This window comes from Eptesicus fuscus, chromosome 20 (assembly GCF_027574615.1).
Source record: "Eptesicus fuscus isolate TK198812 chromosome 20, DD_ASM_mEF_20220401, whole genome shotgun sequence".
Taxonomy (NCBI): domain Eukaryota; kingdom Metazoa; phylum Chordata; class Mammalia; order Chiroptera; family Vespertilionidae; genus Eptesicus; species Eptesicus fuscus.
In genome coordinates, this window is record NC_072492.1 from 42,011,352 (window position 1) to 42,032,731 (window position 21,380).

A 21,380-nucleotide genomic window follows, 5' to 3' on the forward strand; every position below is an offset into this window, starting at 1 on the left:
TTTACTTTCCTCTTACATTGACATAGAGGAAAATATTAACCAACATTCACTCCTTGGTCAACCGACACCACAGGGCTACCCTTCAAAAGCGTGGCAAAAATCAATAAAAGCATTCTGCGAGAATCAATTGGTTACTTGGAACTTGCAATTGTATATTATTACTAGAGGCCCGATGCACGAAATTCATGCAAGAGTAGGCCTTCCTTCCCCTGGCTGCGGGCACCAGCTTCCCTCTGGCACAGGGATCAGGGCTTCATCGGGAAGGTCCGGTCTAATTAGCATATTACGCTTTTACTATTATAGTTTTTTTTGTAAATTGTGTGCTACCTGTCTTTACATCCGTAAAATTTACGCCAAACTTATGTATTCTATACATATATCTGCATACATCTCCTTTCCCCCCCAGAGTGCCAGTTCAACATGTGTCAGCACACCTTAGAACACATCCTCCATGTGTCACTGCATATACATTCACTACATGCCAGGGGTGATACAGTTTGCCAATGAAGAAAGGACTCCGCCTCGGTCACACATCGCCAGCGGCATAGGCAGGACCAGAAACCGAGTTACCCCCGAGGCCAGCAGCTCTCTCCCGGGATCAGACCTGGAACCCCAGGGCTGGTCCCCGCTCGCCGGCCGGGGTGGCTGCGGCCTGAGCGCCCGGGAAGTGAAAAGCCGGGGTCGGGACAGGGACCAACAGCCAAGCGAGAAGCAGCTCGCGGCCAATAGCGGGCCAGGCCGCACGCGACGTCACGCTCCCCGGAGGCCGGCGCGAGCCCGCCCAGGGGGAAGGGGCGTGGCCACCGCCTCCCGGAAATGACGCCACCCGGGGGCGGTCCTCCGCGGTGGCGGCGCGCGGCCTGGGCTTGCGCTTGCCTCCGCGCGCCCCCCGCCCCCCTCTATGAGGCAGAGGCCGCGGCGGCCGTTAGCGCTGTCGCTCCGGGGCCCGTGGCGGGCGGGGCTCCGGCGGGGCCCGGCCTAGTCCCCACCCCAGCCCGGCTCCCAGCCGCCCGCCCTCCCTCCCTCTCCCCGATGCAGGGGGCCGAACTCCGGGATGGCGAGGCGGCGGCGGCGGCGGCCGCTTCGTACCGAGTCCTGAGCCGCCTGCTCGGCTATGGAGAGGCGGCCCCCGAGCCAGGCCCTCCGCCGCCGCCCCCGGGCCATGGCCCCCCGCCGCCATCCTTCCTCGCGCGGCCCGGTGCGCGGGGCTCCCGGCCGCCGCAGCTGATGGTGTTCCGCAACGTGGGTCGGCCGCCGGAGGAGGAGGACGCGGAGGCAGCCCCGGAGCCAGGACCCTCGGAACTGCTGTGTCCCCGGCACCGGTGCGCCCTGGACCCCAAGGCCCTGCCCCCGGGGCTGGCGCTCGAGCGGACCTGGGGCCCGGCGGCTGGACTGGAGGCGCAGCTGGCAGCTCTGGGGCTCAGGCAGCCGGTGGGGCCGGGGGTCAAGACGGTTGGCGGTTGCTGCCCGTGCCCGTGCCCCCCGCAGCCGCCCCCTCCGCAGCCCCAGCCGCCTGCTGCCACCCCGCAGGCCGGGGAGGACCCCACGGAAACAAGCGACGCGCTGCTGGTCCTGGAGGGCTTGGAGTCGGAGGCCGAGAGCCTGGAGACCAACAGCTGCTCGGAAGAGGAGCTCAGCAGCCCGGGCCGCGGAGGAGGAGGTGGCCGGCTTCTGCTGCAGCCCCCGGGCCCTGAGTTACAACCACCCCCGGTGCCCTTTCCGCTGCAGGACCTGGTCCCTCCGGGGCGCTGGAGTAGAGGGGAGCAGCAGCAGCCGCCGCCGCCGCCCCCGCCCCCTCCCGGGCCCCTCCGGCCGCTCACAGGCCCTTCTCTGAAGGGCTCCCTCAAAATCCGCCTCAGTCGCCTCTTTCGCACCAAGAGCTGCCACGGCGGCTCCGGTGGCGGGGCTGGGGCCGGCAAGAGGCCTGCGGGAGAGCTGGCTGCTTCCGCCGCGAGCCTGACCGACGTGGGAGGCTCTGCCGGCCGGGAGCCGGACGCCGGGAGGTAAGACCAGCTGGGGGGTCTGGCAGGCAAACGCGCCTTTTGTGCTTCATTTCCCTTTTATTCTCACGAGAGCCTGACCGTTCTTAGGCTGTGGTATTCGTAAGGAGGCAAAGAATTGGGGCTAAAGGTGGTGACATCGCTCGTTAGGTCAGAGCTAATTATGGGAAACAGCTTCCACCCTGAGTTCATTCCCCTTGATATTTCTCACCTGGTTAGTTAGCATCTCTCTCGTTCAGAGATGGTTTGAAACCATGCCTCCACCCCCTACCCTACCCTACCCTACGCTGGCCCAGCTTTTAAAGTTTTCCCAAGGTGTCTGTCTGCCATGAACGCTCACAAAGAGATTGCTGGAGATGTTTGTCCTTTGGGACAAAAAGTTGGCGTTGCGTTTTGACCACCTCGCTTATTGTTACTCTTTCTGTTCTACCAGCACCCCACCCCCTTCACAGTCATGCGTACAAATGACGGGGTGAGTTGTAGGCCCACAGTCAGCTGGGCCTCTCAACACCAAGATTTCATGTTTTCCTGGTTGGTCTCTTACGTACTTGGTATCTCAAGGCTGTGTGCTGAGCACCGTCAGTGGGAATAGAAAATAGCTTTGCTGCCAAGCCCATGTGAGAATTCTAAGTCTGAGGTATAAGTATTGGTGCAGGAGTTCCAGGTTAATTGATGAAACTTTCAAACTTAGACATTGAGGTTTTTTTTTCCTGCATTTCTGAAGGGTGGACTGCTCTGTGTCATCCAGTATATTGGTTTAGAAAGCTGTCAACTTCTGTGTCAATGAAATGAGACTTCCCTTGTGGTAACTGCCATTGTGGTTTGTGCTGCTGAAGGGATTCTTAGAAAGATTGGAATTGGTTTTGGTGCAGCTCAGGTGATGGATTCTTGAGACACACTGGCAGCCACAACTCAGGGCTGAAGAACAGGTGACGACAGGTTGAGGACTTTGTGCACCAGGATCACGTGGGGAGCTTTGAGAAAAGATCATGTCTTGAGGGCCCAAGAATTTGATTTTTAAAAAGCTCCCCAGCCCTGACCGGTTTGGCTCAGTGGATAGAGCGTCGGCCTGCAGACTGAAGGGTCCCAGGTTCCATACCGGTCAAGGGCATGTACCTTGGTTGCAGGCACATCCCCAGTGGGGGGTGTGCAGGAGGCAGCTGATTGATGTTTCTCTCTCATCGATGTTTCTAACTCTCTATCCCTCTCCCTTTCTCTCTATAAAAAAATCAATAAAATATATAAAAATAAAAAAATAAAATAAAAAGCTCCCCAGTTGATCCTGAAATATGACCTGGACTGAGAACCACTCATCCATGGACTTCTCTTTTCAAGGGAACTTGGGTACTCCAAAAGGAAAGTGTGGGGTTACTTTGATGTTGTTGCCCTTCCTGAACAGCTGTGCCAGGGGCTTATTTTGGGTATCAAACCAAACCAAAAGTCCCTAAAGAAACCAGTAGGTTGATGCATGTTACCCCTTCAGGTAGACCTGTTTCTGCATTTGCCTCCAATGAACTCATGCTCAGGTCTTAAAAAGTGTGTGGCTGCTGAAACAGTTCTTTTGTAGTAGGCTCTGCATTCGATGCTCCACTTAACCAGTATAGATGAAATTTTCATCATATGGGGGGAGGGCAGGATTGAAGCTGTGGGTAATGACATAGGACAGATTGCTAATTTTCTTGTGATTTGTCTTGCCTTTGTTCCATATTGACCAGGCCTTGGTCTGAGATTCCAGAGACGCTAGATATGAGGTGTGGCGTGAAATTAGCTGCTCCGTCTAATAGATTAGGAAGAGGAAAAGGCATATAACATTATACGGTTTTTGCCTTTGGAAGCAGAATTTAATGGTCATTGGCTGCTCTGTCACCAACCCTCACACTAAGCACAATACAGACTTCTGCTGCAGAGCAAATTGGGCTGTAGATCTGCAAAGCTTAGTTCAGGGCACTGGAGAATTACATTTTTTGGTCCAAGGGCTTTTTCTGATGAATTGGAGAAGAGCTAGGTATTTGTGTACGAACGTTTGGTTGACTGCTGTTAGGAGGCAGCTTGTTGGGCAGAGAATGTGAACACCTAGACTTCATTTAGAACTCCAGCATCCGCTGTGGGATGCTGGCCAATTTTGTTTTCTTCATGCTTCTCTCTTTTTATTCTTTAGTAACTAGCTCCCTATCCTGACCTTGTAGGAATAGAGTGAAGACAAGAGAAGTGGAGATGGAATATTTTGTGCTTTTGGAGCAGTAATAAGATTGAACTGGTGATTTTTTTTTTTTTTTTAATGCTAGATTTGCTTGTTAGCTTTTACACAGCTTACTATGTGCCAGTCTTGCTGGCAGCCTCGCAGCTGTGAGAAACTTGGTAAGTTTGGCCAGGGTAGTTGTGATTTCTATGGATCTGCACCTCCTAAGGAAGGAAGAATGAGTTTGGATATTTAGCTTGTTCTCTTGTTTTGATTGGTAGGACCTGGAAGCTGTGAGAAATCTCAGTCTCTTGCCAGAAGGTATATGCCTTCCTCCTTAATGATGGTTGGAATCTCTGTAGTCTTTGCTGTATAATTTGGGGCTTTTACAGTAACCTCTGGATATGATTCTCTTTGCTCTGCTTAATATCTACCTTTCCCACAGTTATCACTAGAAAATACTTCCTATAATCATTTTATAAGGCTAATAGTTTCCATATTTTAACATTAAGAAAAACTTTAGTTCCTTTCAGATGTTTTAGAGTGTGCTAAGTGGACCTGCCTGGTTATTTTGAGTCTTAAATCTAGTTTGAGTTAGCTTAGAGAACTCTTGAAGCGAAGGATGAAATGGGCCCACCAACTAATCAGGTTTCTGTTGTGGAGAACTGGGCTAAGCCTGTAACACATATGTTGAATTCACAGAGCTGGGCTTGGTGCCTGAGGGCTTCAGTGTAATATAGAATTGCTATTTCAGGAAAACCAGAGAAGTTCCCTTTTCTGTTTCACATATGTTGAGCTGATTGTCTTCCTTTATATTTGGTGAGAAATGGTATTTGATCTGACTTTTTAAAAAATTATCACATAATACACACTTGGTTGTAAAGTTTCATTGTTTTTCTGAGTTAATGGCTAAGGCTATTACTACATCGATCTTCATAGTTGTGAGGTGGAAAAATGGAGAACAGTTCTGTAGTCGTTTTCTATCTATTTGTGTGGGTTTTTTTTTGGGGGGGGGAGATACAATTCTGGAAAGAAAGGCAGGCTGCCTTGGCATCAGTTTTGGACCCTGCTGTTGTGGACAGAATTGGCAGACATGAGAAATCCTTTTCTCTGTTTCCTTGGGTCTTCAGGTCCAAGGGGGTAGTTTTAAGAAATAGCATGACATACTGAGAGCAAAATGATTGTACGGTGTGTGAGGAAGTTCTGACTCTATGTTTGAGTTTTGGGTCCATAACTCTATTGATCTTTTAAACTATTTTTCACAAAGTGGTTGTGGTTGTGGTTGGCAGCTCTTGTTTGGAACAAGCAGCCTGGCTTCAGAAATCTGTCCATTTGAGTCTTGTATCTTTCACTCCTTGGTATTTCCCCTGCTAACATCAGTCCTAAGCTTTTAGACCTTGCACTGTACCTTTTGGCTTTTCCCTGGAAGTCCCCTCCATAGGTTCTCTAGTTGGTTTATGATGGAGTTTTGGATCTGACCTTGCTGCACAGATGTCTGTGTATTGGAACTAAAAATGAACACATGGTTTTTGTGCCTGTAGCACATGAACAGACACTGCCTTATGACGTGTTGGAAATGGCACAGGCTGGCGGACTTGGCACTGTGCGCTTCAGCAGGGGCAGAGGTAACTTGCGGCTGTAAAGCCTGATATTTGGACATTCTTGTTTGGAAGTTTCTCTAGAAAAGAACATGTGTAAGTCTTAAGGCATCAGTAGAGGAGATTAATGGACAAGGAAGGGAAGGCATTGCTATTTCATTGTTTATATTTTACGTTTCAAGGAATTTGAAAAGTGGCCAATGGTTATATCAGTGTGTTGTCGGCCTGTCTAGTCGAATTCTTTTAACTCCTTTTATCCCACAGATCTATTGCCGTACAATTAGCCATTTTCAGAGTGGGGATGGACAGAGGCCTTCTGTCTCTTTGTTACCTGCAGCACAGGCAATGCTTAGCTGTCACAAAGGACAGCTTAGCCTCAAAGAAGACCTTTGCCTAAGGTTTCCTGCCACCCACCTGAGGCATAGCACCCCAAATCCTACCGCACCCCACCCCCAAGTCTTTCTGCTACTAAGATGCACATCGCCCACTAGCAAAGTTACAGTGGCTTAACTTTGCACCCTAATGCTCGTCGAGGTGATTTGGGGAGAAATAAAATAACATGGGAATGGGTTATAGAAAGGTTAGTTAAAAATGTTATCCCTATCATTCATGCTTAAAAAAAAAACACACACAGCACATCCAGCTTTTATCATTTTAAATGTTTCATATATACAAAAGGAGGTGTGTGTGTGCACTATAATAATAAATGTATACCTAGGCACTCATCTCTAAGCTTAGCAGATAGAATGTTACCAGCTACCTTTGAAGACCCCTGTGTGTTGTTTCCTGATTATATCTCCACAGCTACTGTAACCACTGTCCTCAATTTTATGTTAATCATTCCCTTGCTTTGTTTTTTTAATTGTCATCTAGATTGGTCTTTTCATGAGTGACTGCCATTAGAAAGCTCCCAGGATCCTTGAGACAGAAACTGCTTTGGATTTTCAGTTAGTGTCTCCCCGAAGAGAGAAAGAAACATTTATTATTAGCCTTTCAGCCTCTTAGACCTACCTCTCCAAGCTTCCAGCTCTGAGGCCCCCTTATTTGCCAGGAAAAAACCCATCCCAGGGCTCTTAAATGACTCTGCCTGGGTTAGATTCGTATGTATTTCTTTTTCCAGATCCTAGAAACTATGATTTCCTTCTTCAAAATGCTGGGGGCGGGGGAGGAGATGAGGTGGAGTGAGAAGGCCTCCGCAAGCTGTGTGCATTTGGGTACTGCCGTTCTCCAGTACTTGGCACTGAAGAGATTCGTCCCCAGCATGGGCAGATGGCAGAGTAATGCAGCTTCCTTTGAAAAGAGGCAAACAGCCAAGTGGCTGAGGTGTGAACCCTGTGAAAGACCAGTGCTTTAGGCTTCTCCTTGCTGGGTTTAATGTTGCACCATAGTTATCAAGTAAAAATCAGTTTGGAAGCTCTTCAGTCTTAAGTTCATGTCCAGTGGAATTAACTTTCTATTTCAGCCCTCTGGAGTGTTGGAACTAAGCTGCAGACGGTCATGAGCAACTTTTATAAACAGGGACCATGCATGCTTGTGTCTTGTATGATGCAGCCATGTCTCCCGTGGGTGCCATGGATGGGGCATTTATAATGGGCACCATCATTAGACGTCTTGAGTCTCAGCATGGAGGGAGGTTGCAGAGGAGGGAGTTCCGGAGCGGAAATCTAGCTTCTGGGCTATTTTTGAGTAAGATCTTTACAGTATGGTTTTAAAATTTTGTTTGAAGTGAGTTCTGAGAATCTCAGATATCTATGCTCAAACATAAATGCATAAAGATCTGAAATAAAATAATTTTAAATATGATTTTCTTTGCTTCACCTCTCCTACATTGGTGCAGTTAAAGTTTCATTTAGTCCTTTGGATGAGAATAATTTTGGAAGGTCAGCCAGCTACAAGGCCCAGAGTCAGGCCCTCAAATCAGTGGTGGGAAGTTTTTGTTTGTTTTTTACAATTATTTATTGTTGAAAGTATTACATATGCCCCCTTCTTCCCCATTGACCCCCTCCAGCCTGTCTCTCCACCCGCCCCCTGCCAGGCCTTCAGCACCCTGTTGTCTGTGTCCATGGGTTATGCATACATGCATACAAGGTCTTTGGTTGATTACCTCCCACCCACCCTCCCTCCCCGCCTTCCCCTGAGATGCCACACTTGTTCCATGCTCCCATGTCTCTGGATCCACTCCATTCATCAGTTTATTGTGTTACTTATATTCTACATATGAGTGCGATCATGTGATACTTGTCTTTCTCTGACTGACTTATTTCACTTAGCATGATACTCTGCGGGTCCCTCCATGCTGTCTCAAAGGGTAAGATATTCTTCTTTTTTACTGCTGCCTAAGTATTCCATAGTATAAATGTACCACAGCTTTTTTATCCACTCATCTGCTGATGGGCACTTGGGCTGTTTCCAAATGTTAGCTATTGTACATTGTGCTCCTATGAACATAGGGGTGCATACATTCTTTCTGATTGGTGCTTTGGGTTTCTTAGGATATATTCCTAGAAGTGGGATTGCTGGGTCAAATGGTAGTTCCAGTTTAATTTTTTGAGGAAACTCCATACTGTTTTCCATAATGGTCGCACCAGTCTGCATTCCCACCAGCAGTGCAAGAGGGTTCCCTTTTCTCCGCATCCTCGACAGCACTTACCATTTGTTGATTTGTTGATGGTAGCCATTCTGACAGGTGTGAGGTGATATCTCATTGTTGTTTTAATTTGCATCTCTGATGATCAGTGACTTTGATTATTTTTTCATATGTCTCTTGGCCATCTGTATGTCCTCTTGGAGAAGTATCTATTTAGGTCCTTTGCCCATTTTTTTTTTTTTGGCCCCGTTTTTTAATTGCATTGTTTGTCTTCCTTTTGTTAAGTTGTATGAGTTCCTTTTATATTTCGGATATTAACCCTTTATCAGATGTATCATTGCCAAATATGTTCTCCCATACAGTGGGCTCAGTGGTGGGAATTTTTTAACAGTCTGGTTTATTGAGGTAGGATTTATATACCACCTAAAATTCACGTTTTTATGTGTCTAGTTCTATTAATTTTGATAAAGGTATATAGTCATCATGACGTCTGTCACAATCAAGATGTAGCATATTTTCATCACCTCCACAAGTCTTTCCCTAGTGGTCGTCAGTTCAGTCATCCTGAGGTGATTTTTAAAATAATGTGCACTGTTTTATTTATAAAATTTATCTTTATTGTTGAAAGTATTGAACTTAGCACATTTCTAGCCAGAAAGTCTATCTTTTCACAGGAGATCTGGGTTTTTCCAGCTCGCTCCCTGGAGCAGCTTCAAGGGGAAATCACAAGGAGAGTGTGTGACTGGCAGTTCAGAGAGGAGAAGGGGCCATCTGGTTTGAGTTCCAGGCAGAGCCCCTAACCGAAGGAAGCCTCCTTGTTAGTTGCTGGCTTAACCCATGGCTTGGAGACATTTGTGCATGTCTTTCATGGTTGAAGATTACATGTGCATCCTGCAGTGCTGGTCTCCAACCCAAATATGTCCTCTGGTTCACTTTGGGACCTGCTGTCCTAGCGGCAGGCCCAGAGGGAAGCACCTGGTCAGATCGAGAGGCTTTTTCTGGTTCCCATATGAACATCAGCTGTGTCTGACTTCCTCTAGAAAGAGACTTGCTAATTACCACTCAAGGTGTTTTACTCTTTCAATGTGGTGGGTGAGGGGAGAGCCAAAGGGATTTCTCATGCTTTTGTAGGCTGGTGACTGCTATAGCCAGATCTATTTAAGGAATTGCCTTAATTATTTTATTCTCCCCCTTTAAATTTTAGGCTTTATTACAAAACTGTTGCTGATAATGACTGGGTTTGCTTTGCTTTTCAGTGCATATGGAATTGAGTGTTGTAGAGATTTAACCACCCCCCACGCCTATTCTCTCTGTGCTCCTCACCCCCTAGGAAACCCAGGTTGACAAGAACTCAAAGTGCCTTTTCTCCGGTCTCCTTCAGCCCCCTGTTCACAGGTAAGGGTGATCTCTTTTTTTTTTCTTCTGACATCTGAAAGCGGGAGTGTTCTGAGACCTGTCAGGAAACACAGATGCATTGCAGAGGGAGCTTCAGGCCTATCTGTGCTTATTTTCTTCATTCCCTGCCTGCTGGGTTTGGGGTGGGGCTATTTTTATGGTGTAGAATGTGTTCTTGACTTTGGATGCTTTATAGGTTGAGGAGTGACTGCTTGCTGGTAATTAAGTGACCCTGGCAGTTATGCCGTCCTTAGTTCAGGGTCATCACTTATAAATTAAAAGGAGGAATTACAAATTTATAGGCTCGAAATGCATGAAGAACTCCTGAGAAGTCATACAATTCCTGTCTCTGCTTCCAAGGGAGTTCATGGATTATCTAATAAACATGACCCATGATTATCTGGTCTATTTTTAAAGACTTTGGGCAAAGGGGATTACATGAACTCTTGTCTTACCCATTTTAGGGGGTAGCAGTTCTTGCAGCTGTTAGAGTTCTTTATTGTGGCTAATTTGAGTCTGTCATCTAACAGCAAGGAGCACAGTTGCTAAAGTAGGAAAGCAGTTGAATGTCCTTTGGGCAACTGCCTTCTCTTTAATGGGGAACTTTTTCAGAGGGAGACCTTTTGTTATGTCAGTCAGATGTGAAGCTCCTGCTTGAATAAGCTGCATGAAAGAAGGGCTTCGGCACATTGCTTCAAGTCTCGGAAACTGGGTACTCATTGATGGTGACTGAGAAGATTTTAAAAAATCCCAATTTCAAACTCTTTTGGTACTGTGTCCCTCAAAAAGATGATTGGGAGAATTACAATTAGGGATAGACATTTCCAGAGTTAAGCAGGCTAGTGGGACCCCCACCCCCAGCCCTTACTACATAGACAGCCATGAGCTGTCAGAACAAGTGTGCCGGTACCTGTAATAGGCACAGGTGAAGAAGGAGATCTCTGTTTTTACCTCAAGCCCAGAATTAATATTTTTTAAATATATTTTTATTATTTTTAAAATATTTTTTATTTATTTTATTTATTTATTTAAAATATATTTTATTTATTTTTTTACAGAGAGGAAGGGAGAGGGATAGAGAGCTAGAAACATCAATGAGAGAGAAACATCGACCAGCTGCCTCTTGCATACCCCCTACCGGGGATGTGCCCGCAACCAAGGTACATGCCCTTGACCGGAATTGAACCTGGGACCTTTCAGTCCGCAGACCGATGCTCTATCCACTGAGCCAAACCGGTTTCGGCTAAAATATATTTTTATTGATCTCAGAGAGGAAGGGAGAGGTAGATAGAAACATCAGTGATGAGAATCATTGATCGGCTGCCTTCTGCACGCCCCCTACTGGGGATGGAGCCAGAAACCTGGGCATGTGCCCTTGACCGGAAACGAACCCAGGACCCTCCAGTCTGCAGGCCGACATTCTATCCACTGAACCAAACCGGCTAGGGCCAGAATTAAAGAATCTTATCATGTAGTAATATGTCTTTCTGGTTAATAATTGTTTCCTCTCTAAAGTAAGGAACACCCACATTTGAAGTGTTCTTGTTTCACACAGCTTAGCTCTTTTGAATTATATATTTTTATTGAGGTGCTACACCTACAACCTAGACCTCTCTGACCCTTCAGGAGGCACACCTGTCTGGGTTCATTGCATTGCTCTGGGCATCTAGGCTATCGGTTACTAAGCTATGTGATGAGTCCAGCATGTACTACAACTTCTACTGATGACTTTTAGAAGAGCTTTTCTGTTTATCTTAATCTATGTTCAAGAACTTTGTAAACAACAACAACAACAAAACTATTAGGTTCTAAAAGCCCTGCTCCTGACCTTTTAGAGACATTGGTCTTTAATAATAATAAAATCCAACTTAGGGGCTAATTGAGCCTTCTGAATAAGAAAAAGATGTTGGAAATAACACCCTCAAATTAGAGAAATCCCGAGTTCTGACCTATTTTTGGCTGTCAACCTTAGTTAATAAAATACCCTTCATCCTCTGGTGACTCAATGGAGAGAGGGTAGCTAGGGCTGGGTGTCGAGGAGGAATGTATATGGCAGAGAACAGAACTGCGTCACATGCTGGGAAGTAAAGAGAAACCACATGTCATCTCCCTAACCTCCCACCCCCAATCAACTTCCTACTGAGAAGCTTCCTCGAAGCTTACCTGACTCTTGGCTGACTGTGGAAGTAGTTAATTATTAGGGTTGTAAATGTACTTTTCAACCTTTGTAGCCTCAGCTATTAGGAACTAATTCATATCTGAAATGGGTTCTCTTATGAATGAATAGTCTGAACACTGTAGACATGGAAAGCCATTTAGGAAGAAGTTAGGGCTAACATTGGGACCTTTATCTGCATGCAGTGTACCATGCAGCTCTTACATTTTTTGGCACTTGCTTTCTATGTCCACTTGGGCTTGTAATAAGCTGCTTGCTTTGCTCCCTAAGGCAGAAATTAGTATACAAGTCTGTAAAAATAGATGGTGTGGTGTTATTTTAGTATACAAGTCTGTAAAAATAGATGGTGAGGGTGTTATTTCCATTTGAATAAAAAAGATCGCTTGGTCAAGGTTATATTGTCAGTGGCAGAATCACAATTAGTTGACTTCCCACTGTCAAGTCCATGTTTTTATCCTTAAAGAATCCTTGACCATTAAGATGGTAAAGAAATGATAGCATTTAAAATTGACTTCCCAGGTGTTTAGGGGGTGATTCCAGCCCTGGGAGCATTAGATTTGGAGCTTTTTGAGAGCCAGGGACCTCTAACTTCCCTTGCTTGCCCTTTGCTTTCCTTTGCTCTGGCCTCAGCTTTGGGCAAGGTGTTCTATAACGTGCTTGCTCCATGAATCCCTCAGGTGAAACAGTATCGCTTGTGGATGTGGACATCTCTCAGCGGGGCCTGGCCTCTCCACACCCTCCAACTCCCCCTCCTCCTCCGAGAAGAAGCCTCAGCCTCCTAGGTATAGTCTCCTCCGCTCTACCTTCCTGCTCTAGTGGGAGTGGGAGCTCTCGGATCTGTTTTTCCTTGCCAGGAGCCAAACAAGCTCCTGGGTTTCTAATGATGAACCAATTATTTCCTGTCCCTTTCTCAGCACCCCTGTCATCTCCTTAAGCGGTTGAATGAGTGTCTTACCTGCATGCTATTACAGCATTTATTATCCATATGTTGATTAGATCTGCATTTATCTTGCCCTGAATCTACAGCTAGTGGGCTGCTTTAAGAATATCCTTACTTTCCTGCAGAGGAAGCCAGATTAAGATGATTGTTGCCCTCTGTACAGAAAGATAGGGTGAAGGTCAGGCCATCTTGCCCCAGAGGGCAGCCTGATGATCCTTCTCCTTCTCCTCTGCTTCACCTTGCCCAGTCTGTGCTCATATTTCTGAATCTTTTGCTTTTGTTCTCTCTTCTAGATGATATCAGTGGGACGCTGCCTACATCTGTCCTTGTGGCTCCGATGGGGTCTTCCCTGCAGTCTTTCCCCCTACCTCCGCCTCCTCCACCCCATGCCCCAGGTTAGCTTAGCTTAGAGACAAGACTTGCAAGAGTTGGGAGTACAAATGATACACTTTTTGAAGGATGGGAGAAATCTATTTATGGAAAGAACTGAACTTATAAGAAAGCTTATAGAACTCCTTGGAAATGAGGCCAAGAACTGATTTTACTAACCTGTTTTTATTTATGGAATTGAATTTGATTTTTGTTAGAGATAAAGGACTATTGAATTTTTTTTTGTCTTTTTGCTACTGAGACTTTGTTGTTGTTTTTTAATCCTTGAGTAGACATCACTGAGGAAACTAGTTTAATTTCAGGACAGTGAGGAGGTTTAATATATTGCTGGTTTTCAAAGTTCTGTGGTTTTTCTAAGCTTTTAGTACTGACTCTGCAGCCTTGTAAATATGTAGCAAGCATTTAGTAGCCCATACCTGCTTTGCCAGCCTCCAGTACCCAAGGAATAAAATGAATGAAATCGGCATTTTTTTCTACTTGCCTGGCAAAATCGTTACACTTCCTGGGCAAGTAAGCGAGTCACTATTTCCAAGGCTGCTTTACCGGCATTTCACCTCGAGGTGGGAGAAGTTGGAATCACTCTAGGCTGGTGAAGGCCCTGAAGTAGTCACCTTAGTCAGGTTAGTGAGCAGCTCCCCACCTCCTTCCTGGGGTTCAGTGCCCTCACCCATCCTTCATAGCTTACACAAGCCCACACAGCTTTTGTTCCAGCCCATCAGCTCTTTCCCACTGCTTTGGCTTTCACCCTTTCCAGCTTAGCTTCTAATGCCTTGCCCTCTTCGGTTAGCATCTCTGTTTTGGGAGGAGGGTGTACTTGTGGTTGGGAGCATTGAGGGTAAGCAAGTGACCACAGCTCTCTCGCCTTGCAGATGCATTTCCGCGGATTGCTCCTATCCGAACAGCTGAATCCCTGCACAGCCAGCCCCCCCAACACCTCCAGTGTCCCCTCTACCGACCCGACGCGAGCAGCTTTGCAGCCAGCCTTCGAGAGTTGGAGAAGGTAGGTGGCACTTGAGCACTGGAGGCTTGCCTCCTCTCCCACTCCCTAGTTCTGTATCTGGCTCCCTTTTTATTATTTTTAGAGGGAGAGTAGTTTCCTTGTCTCTGTAGTTATAGTGACAAAGCAAGATGCTACTGTTATCAATTCCATAAAATATATTGTAAAATTGAAACGGGGGGGAGGGTGGTTGGGGGACCTGGAATTGAATGTGATAAGGAAAGGTGTGGAGAAATGTTTACATAGTCTAAACTGATTGTGGCAGATTAACTGACTCGGGTCCCTCTTCTCTTCTTTGAAGGGCCTTGGTAATGGAATTGTAGAATTTTCCTTCTACTTTGGAGGGTTAAAAGTATATTGAGCCTGATGTTTATTGCTCTTACAGCTTTTCCCTCCTGAAATGTTTTGGAAGTGGGGTTCTCCTGTGGTAAGATAGATTGTGCTGAACACTTTGACATTTCTCTGTTCTGTTAACCACTTGACTCCTTTTTATCTTTGATAGTGTGGTTGGTATTGGGGACCAATGAATTGGGAAGATGCAGAGATGAAGCTGAAAGGGAAACCAGATGGTTCTTTCCTGGTACGAGACAGCTCTGATCCTCGTTATATCCTGAGCCTCAGTTTTCGATCACAGGGTATCACCCACCACACTAGAATGGAGCACTACAGAGGTAAGAGGTGCAAGTGTTGGGGGGAAGCCTTTCTCTACCGTTGTTATTTGACTTTTTCGTAGGATGGGTTCATAGAAATGGAATTGTGAAATGGAGAAAGAGTCTCATAGAGTCAATTGAATGCTGATGTGGACACTGATTTCAGTCATGAGAAGAAAAGTTGGCAGGGGTAGGGATGAGAGTAAGGGTTCCATTTAAAAGTATTTTCAGCATCTTGTTTCCTAAATAGGAGGGCCTAAACAAGACTAGTGAAGAACAGAACAAAGCCATTAAAACTCTCTTGGTAAAAAAAGAAATGACCTAGACAAATTCTCCCAAACTTTGTTCATAATTAAACTTAACATTTAGAGATACTTTCTATTAAATCGTATGGACGGAAAGGAAAATTTAGTGTTGATACTGGATTGTTCTGTTCTAAATTTCTTTGCCTGATAGTACATCAGCTCTTCTGCCAGTCAGCATGGTGATGATAATTCTCTCTTGGTCAACTTTGTAGTCTCTTAGGAAATAGTCATCAGAACTCCAAGAGTCTGTGAAATCAATGTGCTTTATACACTGTCCACCTGCTTCCCGGTGGTGCCTCTTTCTGTGTGGTCATGTTGTGCGGAATGTTGCCGTCATGTCTAGAAGATGACTTGTTTAACACCACTCTGCATTAACTTTGCGGCAGGGCATTCTGTACTTAACGTGGGCCAGAAACTGTGGCAGTCATTGGTGGTAGGACTGGATAATACATCATTTGTTGAAACATCTGCATATGTTATAAATTTTAAAAGTGTAGAGAACTTTGGGGAGTTTTAGGGACTTGCCTCTCCTATCTCTCACACTCCTCCCATGTGTGACCACCTTAAATGAGCTGTATTAGACATCCATCCCAAATGAGTCTCTTTCATGCTCTTCTGAGGCACCACCATGTCTTCTCTGCCTCCAGCCATGTTCTGCTGGATTTATTTGGTTTGCTTCTCTTGTGAAGCAGGAAGTAGCTGTTTAGGTCAGCATGGTTTCCTCTGCCTCTACCTTTGTCTTAGAGATGCAGGAAGAGAAAGGAACTTCAGTCTAAAGACCTGAGCATTAATTAGTTAGATCCCTGTGGGATAGACTGCTGCCTGTTTTCCTGCTGTTTCTAAAAGCAAAAATCAGACAAACAAATGCAAAACAAAGCATTTCAGAGTGAAGTATTTTTATAAACCTATTTTAAAATAAATGACTAGGCCATGGGAATAAATGTTTGACCTCTAGGTTCCTGATAGGTGAGATGCCAGGAATGAGAGAGCTCTTTCAAATGGTTCTCCAGTTACTTTTTATTCAAAGGGACTTTTCTTTCTTGAATAAATGGAATTTTTAATAGAAGCCTTGTGGGCCTTTTAGTTGCCAGTTTGCAATAGAGCATTTGTCTTTGTCTTTTTAAGTGATACTGTAAGACTAGCTAGCGAGACTCAGATCTGCAGTTTTCTTGAGTGATTTAGTTTCCTCTTTGTGGGTGATTCTTTTGGATTTAGAGCTTTAGTTTTTTTTGTTTTGTTTTGTTTGAAGTCCTGGAAGTTCAGATTCCTTTTTACTTTTGGGATCTTGAAGTTTGGGGTGGGATCTTTGTAACATGTTGGGGCATAGAATTTTAGAAGTTAAAGGAAAGACTTAGAATTTGATTTTTTTGTGCCCAACACATACATGAATGGGTAATACTCACAAAACCTCTCTTCTTGTCTTTCTTCACCTGTCCCATGAATACTTGAAAACTTAGATCTTTCTGAGGGGAATGTCATTTAAACTCGCTTTTGCTGTGGCAGTCTTTTTTCTTTTTCTCCAATTACAGTTGACATTCAATATTAGTTTCAGGTGTACAGCATAGTGACTGCACATTTATATAACTTACAAAGTGATACCCCTGATAAATCGAGTACGTATCTGACACCATACATAGTCAGTCTCTCTCTCTCTCTCTCCCCATATATATATATATAGTTAATTCTTACCAATGGATTTTTCCCCCATTACTTTTTCATAGAGTAGGAGGGAGGAAGGAAGGGAGGGAGAGAGCTGTGTGTCCTCTTTGGAGAAGTGTCTATTCAGGTTTTCTGCCTGCTTTTTATTTTACATATACATACATCCATGTGTGTGTGTGTGTGTGTGTGTGTGTGTGTGTGTGTGTATGAAAGGGAGAGGGAGAGAGAGATAGAAACAACAATGATGAGAAAAAATCATTGACTGCCTGCCTGCTTTTTAATTGGATTTGTTTGGGGTTTTTTTTTGCTGTTGAGGTGTGTGAGTTCTTTATAAATTTTGGATATTAATCCCTATGGGATGTATCATTGGTGGATATCTTCTCCCATTCAATAGGTTGTCTTTTTGTTTTGTTGATGGTTTCCTTTGCTGTGCAAAAACTTTTTAGTTTGATATAGTCCCATTTATTTATTTTTTCTTTTGTTTTCTTTTTCTTTTGTTTTGCCTAAGGAGATATATCAGAAAAAAATATTGCTAAGAGAAATTCAACAAAGTATTTTTATATCTTTTTTCTAACTTGAATTTATTATTTGCTTTAACAAAAGCCTTGTAAGACCTAATTTATGTCTTATTAAAGGCAATATCTTTCTTCCCATTAACGATAGAACAAGTAGGAACAGGTGGCTTCAGGGACCTTTGTCTGATTCAGCTTGCCCATAAAATCTTGTCCTCCGAATGATAAAAATGTGCAAACCAGCTTCCCAGATCTTTTTAAAATGTTTCACATTTTTACCTCTTCTTAATTTTTACTGGTAGGAACCTTCAGCCTATGGTGTCATCCCAAGTTTGAGGATCGCTGTCAGTCAGTGGTGGAGTTCATTAAGAGAGCCATAATGCACTCCAAGAATGGGAAGTTTCTCTATTTCTTGAGATCCAGGGTTCCAGGTATGGCTGTGGTTATTATAAAATTATTTAACTTACTTGGGTATAGTCCAGTATAGTATCAAAATGCACCCTCCCTCCAAAAAGGCCACACTTGCTTAAAGCTTTTTATCTTGGCTCTTATAGGAAACACTCTTTCTAGAGTCCAGTGGTTAGTCCCCTACCCTTGTACATTAATCCCTCAGCGTATGAGAAGGAACCTTTGCTTCTCTAACCACATGAGTGAGAAAATGGAACCTTCCTCTGATGTCCAGGCATCATGTGAATATTTTACACTCTGAGATGTCTCCTTGTCCCTGATCCAGGCATCTTACACTGACATGTGAAACAGAGGTGAGAGCTCTCAGCTCATTTCCACGGAACAGGGAAGGTAAAAGAGTGTTCACTAGAAAGGCAATGGTGAGGGTCAAGAATAGATTCTCTTGAGCGAAATCTAGTAGTTGTAGTTCTGCAAATGGAAATCAGCAGCCTTTGTGGAAGGAAGCTTTTGCACAGAACACATAGGTGAACTATAAAGAAGCCCATTTCCTTTCCCTGGACTCTTCATAAGGGAAACCATAGCTGCATTGTTCCTACTGAATATTTCTCTTGGTTTTCATTCTTGAAGGACTGCCACCAACTCCAGTCCAGCTGCTCTATCCAGTGTCCCGATTCAGCAATGTCAAATCCCTGCAGCACCTTTGCAGATTCCGAATCCGACAGCTCGTCCGGATAGATCACATCCCGGATCTCCCACTGCCTAAGTATGACGCGGTCTTTAGGGCTGGGGCAGGAAGGAGAGTTACTTACAAATGGTAGTGAGGCCTGCAAGCCAGTTGCACAGGCAGAGCCTGGCAGTGTTCACAGGTTTCACTTCTCCTTTGTCCTGACACCTAACTCTAGAACTGTTGTTCCGTTGCAGCCAGAGGGAGGAAGGTGTGTGCGTCAGCCTCCCTTCTGCAGTCTCTGTGAAGGTGGAGGGAAGGAGACAGAACTATAATAAAGTGGGAAAATGGGAATTTTGTTAGAGTTGCAAGGTCTTTGGTGCAGTCTCAACCATATAGGGATTGAAAAGAAGGAAGAGTTGAACAAAGGTGGTCTTTCTTTTCAATCTACATAAATGACACTTTGTGTGTATTCCTCTTGTGTTTTTTACAGACCTCTGATCTCTTATATCCGAAAGTTCTACTACTATGATCCTCAGGAAGAGGTATACCTGTCTCTAAAGGAAGCGCAGCTTATTTCCAAACAGAAGCAAGAGGTGGAACCGTCCACGTAGCGAGGGGCCCTGCTGGTCACTACTGAGGGTATGAGCTTTCTGCCTCTCGTCCAGCCATGTCTCTTCCTGGGCAGTTGTCATCATGCATGGGCCTTGTCTCCCCTGCCCCCCCGCCATCCCGTGTATCCAAACATCTGTCCATAGAGTTACCACATCTGATAGCAGATTCCCCAAGGGGCACCCCAATTGGAAAAGAGCAGGTAGACAAGGGAGACTTAAAGAAGAATATTTTTGCCAATAATGTGCAGGCTAACTACTGGATATGAAGAAGGAGAAGAACACACACGTGTAACTAAGTGTTCAGCCTTCTCTCATACTGCAGCTGAGCTCCCTGATGTCGCACAAATGATATACAAAGCTGGAAACCAAAATGGAAGGAATCTTCATCAAAGGAAACACAAACATGCCTTTAATCGCAATAGAAATACACTTCAAGGAGAGCTCCACTGTGTCCCATGGCTCGGAAAGGGGTAGAGAAAAAACAGCTCACTCTTCCCTTTAGAGATCCATTTAGGCCACTGGAAAGTAAATGGTTCAATAGAGTAAGTGAATTAACTAAGGAATTCATTTATGTAAGAGGCTATTCTCCCATTCCACACTAAGTTCTACTCATTTATTTTCCCATAAAATATCATGGAATACTGGTTTGTGCAGATGAGTTCTAATTAGTCTTTTACATTTCATTAAGGTGAACATTGAAAAGTAGAGGTGAGTAGGGACCAAATTCCCACAGAATAGTGATTTTGGTAGTGTGGGTTTACATGCACAATCTCACATTCTAGTGATGGGGTGCTTGACAACCCATCCTCCTCTTTCTTTAGTGTGGAGTTTCCTTAAAAATATATATATATTATTGATTTCAGAGAGGAAGGGAGAGGAAGGAAGAAATAGAAACAGTGATGAGAGAGACTCATTGATCGGTTGCCTCCTGCACGCCCCCTACTGGGGATTGAGCCCACAACCCGCAACCCAGGAGTGTGCCCTGGCCCTGGCTGGGAATTGAACTGGTTCATAGGTTGATGTGCAGGCACTGAGCCACGCCTGCCGGGCTCAGCTCCTTTTTTAATCCCTAGAGTACTAGTAGGTAGGCCTTGGTGGGGAGGGTGGTGGAAATAGGTGGAAAATTAAGGACTAAGGGAAATGGAAAGAGGGAAGTTAGAACCAGTTTTTGGCATCCAGGTTGTAGGCTACTCAGGCCTCATGACAAAGGCTGTTGCTGCATCCCCAGCCAGCTACAGTGTTTGTGGAAGTGTTTGGCTCCATTCTTCTTTTGAGCTATACTCCAGAGGCTGGGCTATGCCGTCACTCTATTCTGGTTCCACTCTGTTGAACCACTCTATAATTTTTTTTTACCTCCCCTCCCCACTAGGCATTTGGTTGCCAAGCTCCAGTTTTGAAGAACCAAATGAAGGTACCATGAAAAGAGGAGTGAGAAAAAAACAAGAGGAAATAGGAAGGGTTGGGATCCTCTGTGCAAAGACTTTGGTCCCCCTCGCCACCCTGGGGCCTGGAAGAAGCACACAACCACACTGTCTGAGTGGGGCTCCAACCTTTCCCATCCCGCCCATCTGGTGTCTTGGAACTGGATGAGCTCCTGGAAAACTGGAAGAAGTCTCAACACTGTTCCTTGTTTTGGATATTTGTTTTGGATATTTACATTTCTTGGTATGGAAAACTCAAAGGCAGCTGGGTTTTGCGCCCATTGGATTGGAAGTGGTGTGAAGGGTGAGCAGGTCCAAAGGAGGGCTGGGGAGGGGATTGCCAGTGCCGGTCAAGCAGCTGGTGCCAAAGGCAGAGTGCGAGTCTTCACTATTGACCTTGAAGAAGGGGAGAGAAGGAGTCAAGTGCACATGAAGTTAGGAGTTTCTGAAGGATGAGAATCTGCTTCTCTTTAAGCATATGTAGCTTCAGTAGGAGCAGGGAAGAAAGGAGGTGGGTGGTCTCAGAAGATTACTGCACAAAAACTGGCAGATGGCCTCTGCTGGGGGAAGTAGTGACTCCTTGAATCCTTTCCTTTTAATTTAGGAACCTGATTTCAGAATCACCTCTCATAGAAGCTGGATTCGTTTTGTTTTATTTAATTTTTAAGCTTTCTGACCTCAAGTTAACCTCATTCTTTCTCCATCCTCAACCTGTTCCCCAAGATAACTGTACATTTCACTCTGGTCATGGTCACGTCATTCCTATTGCTTTCGCCAGCTGTCAAGGCAATAGTTTTTTTCATCACCTGAGCAGTAGCGCTCCAATCATGGCTGCTAAAGTTAATGGAGCATGCCTCCAGATTCTTAATGGCAAACCGTACCCAT

The 21,380-nt window shown here is 45.1% G+C and overlaps 1 protein-coding gene across 2 annotated transcripts; it reads left to right on the forward strand.

Annotated features, from left to right (window-relative positions):
* The first annotated feature begins 1,017 nt into the window (after positions 1-1,017).
* SOCS7 (suppressor of cytokine signaling 7) lies at positions 1,018-20,711 on the forward strand. 2 transcript variants are annotated; one of them, XM_008153777.3, is made up of 10 exons: positions 1,018-2,003; positions 9,695-9,759; positions 12,613-12,717; positions 13,169-13,270; positions 14,135-14,265; positions 14,765-14,933; positions 17,691-17,819; positions 18,424-18,559; positions 18,954-19,102; positions 20,444-20,711. In XM_008153777.3, exons 1-9 carry the CDS (start codon positions 1,033-1,035, stop codon positions 19,072-19,074), a joined length of 1,929 nt encoding a protein of 642 aa, XP_008151999.3. In that variant the 5' UTR covers positions 1,018-1,032; the 3' UTR covers positions 19,075-19,102; positions 20,444-20,711. The 2 variants fall into 2 exon arrangements, with proteins under 2 accessions (XP_008151999.3, XP_027984546.2); XM_028128745.2 differs by lacking the exon at positions 13,169-13,270.
* The last annotated feature ends 669 nt before the right edge of the window (positions 20,712-21,380 follow it).

Coding starts and splice junctions, on each gene's coding strand:
- SOCS7 (XM_008153777.3), top strand. CDS start 1,033: ATGCAGGGGGCCGAACTCCGGGATGGCGAGGCGGCGGCGGCGGCGGCC. Junction 2,004..9,694: donor CGGGAGCCGGACGCCGGGAG/GTAAGACCAGCT, acceptor CTCACCCCCTAG/GAAACCCAGGTTGACAAGAA. Junction 12,718..13,168: donor AAGAAGCCTCAGCCTCCTAG/GTATAGTCTCCT, acceptor TCTCTCTTCTAG/ATGATATCAGTGGGACGCTG.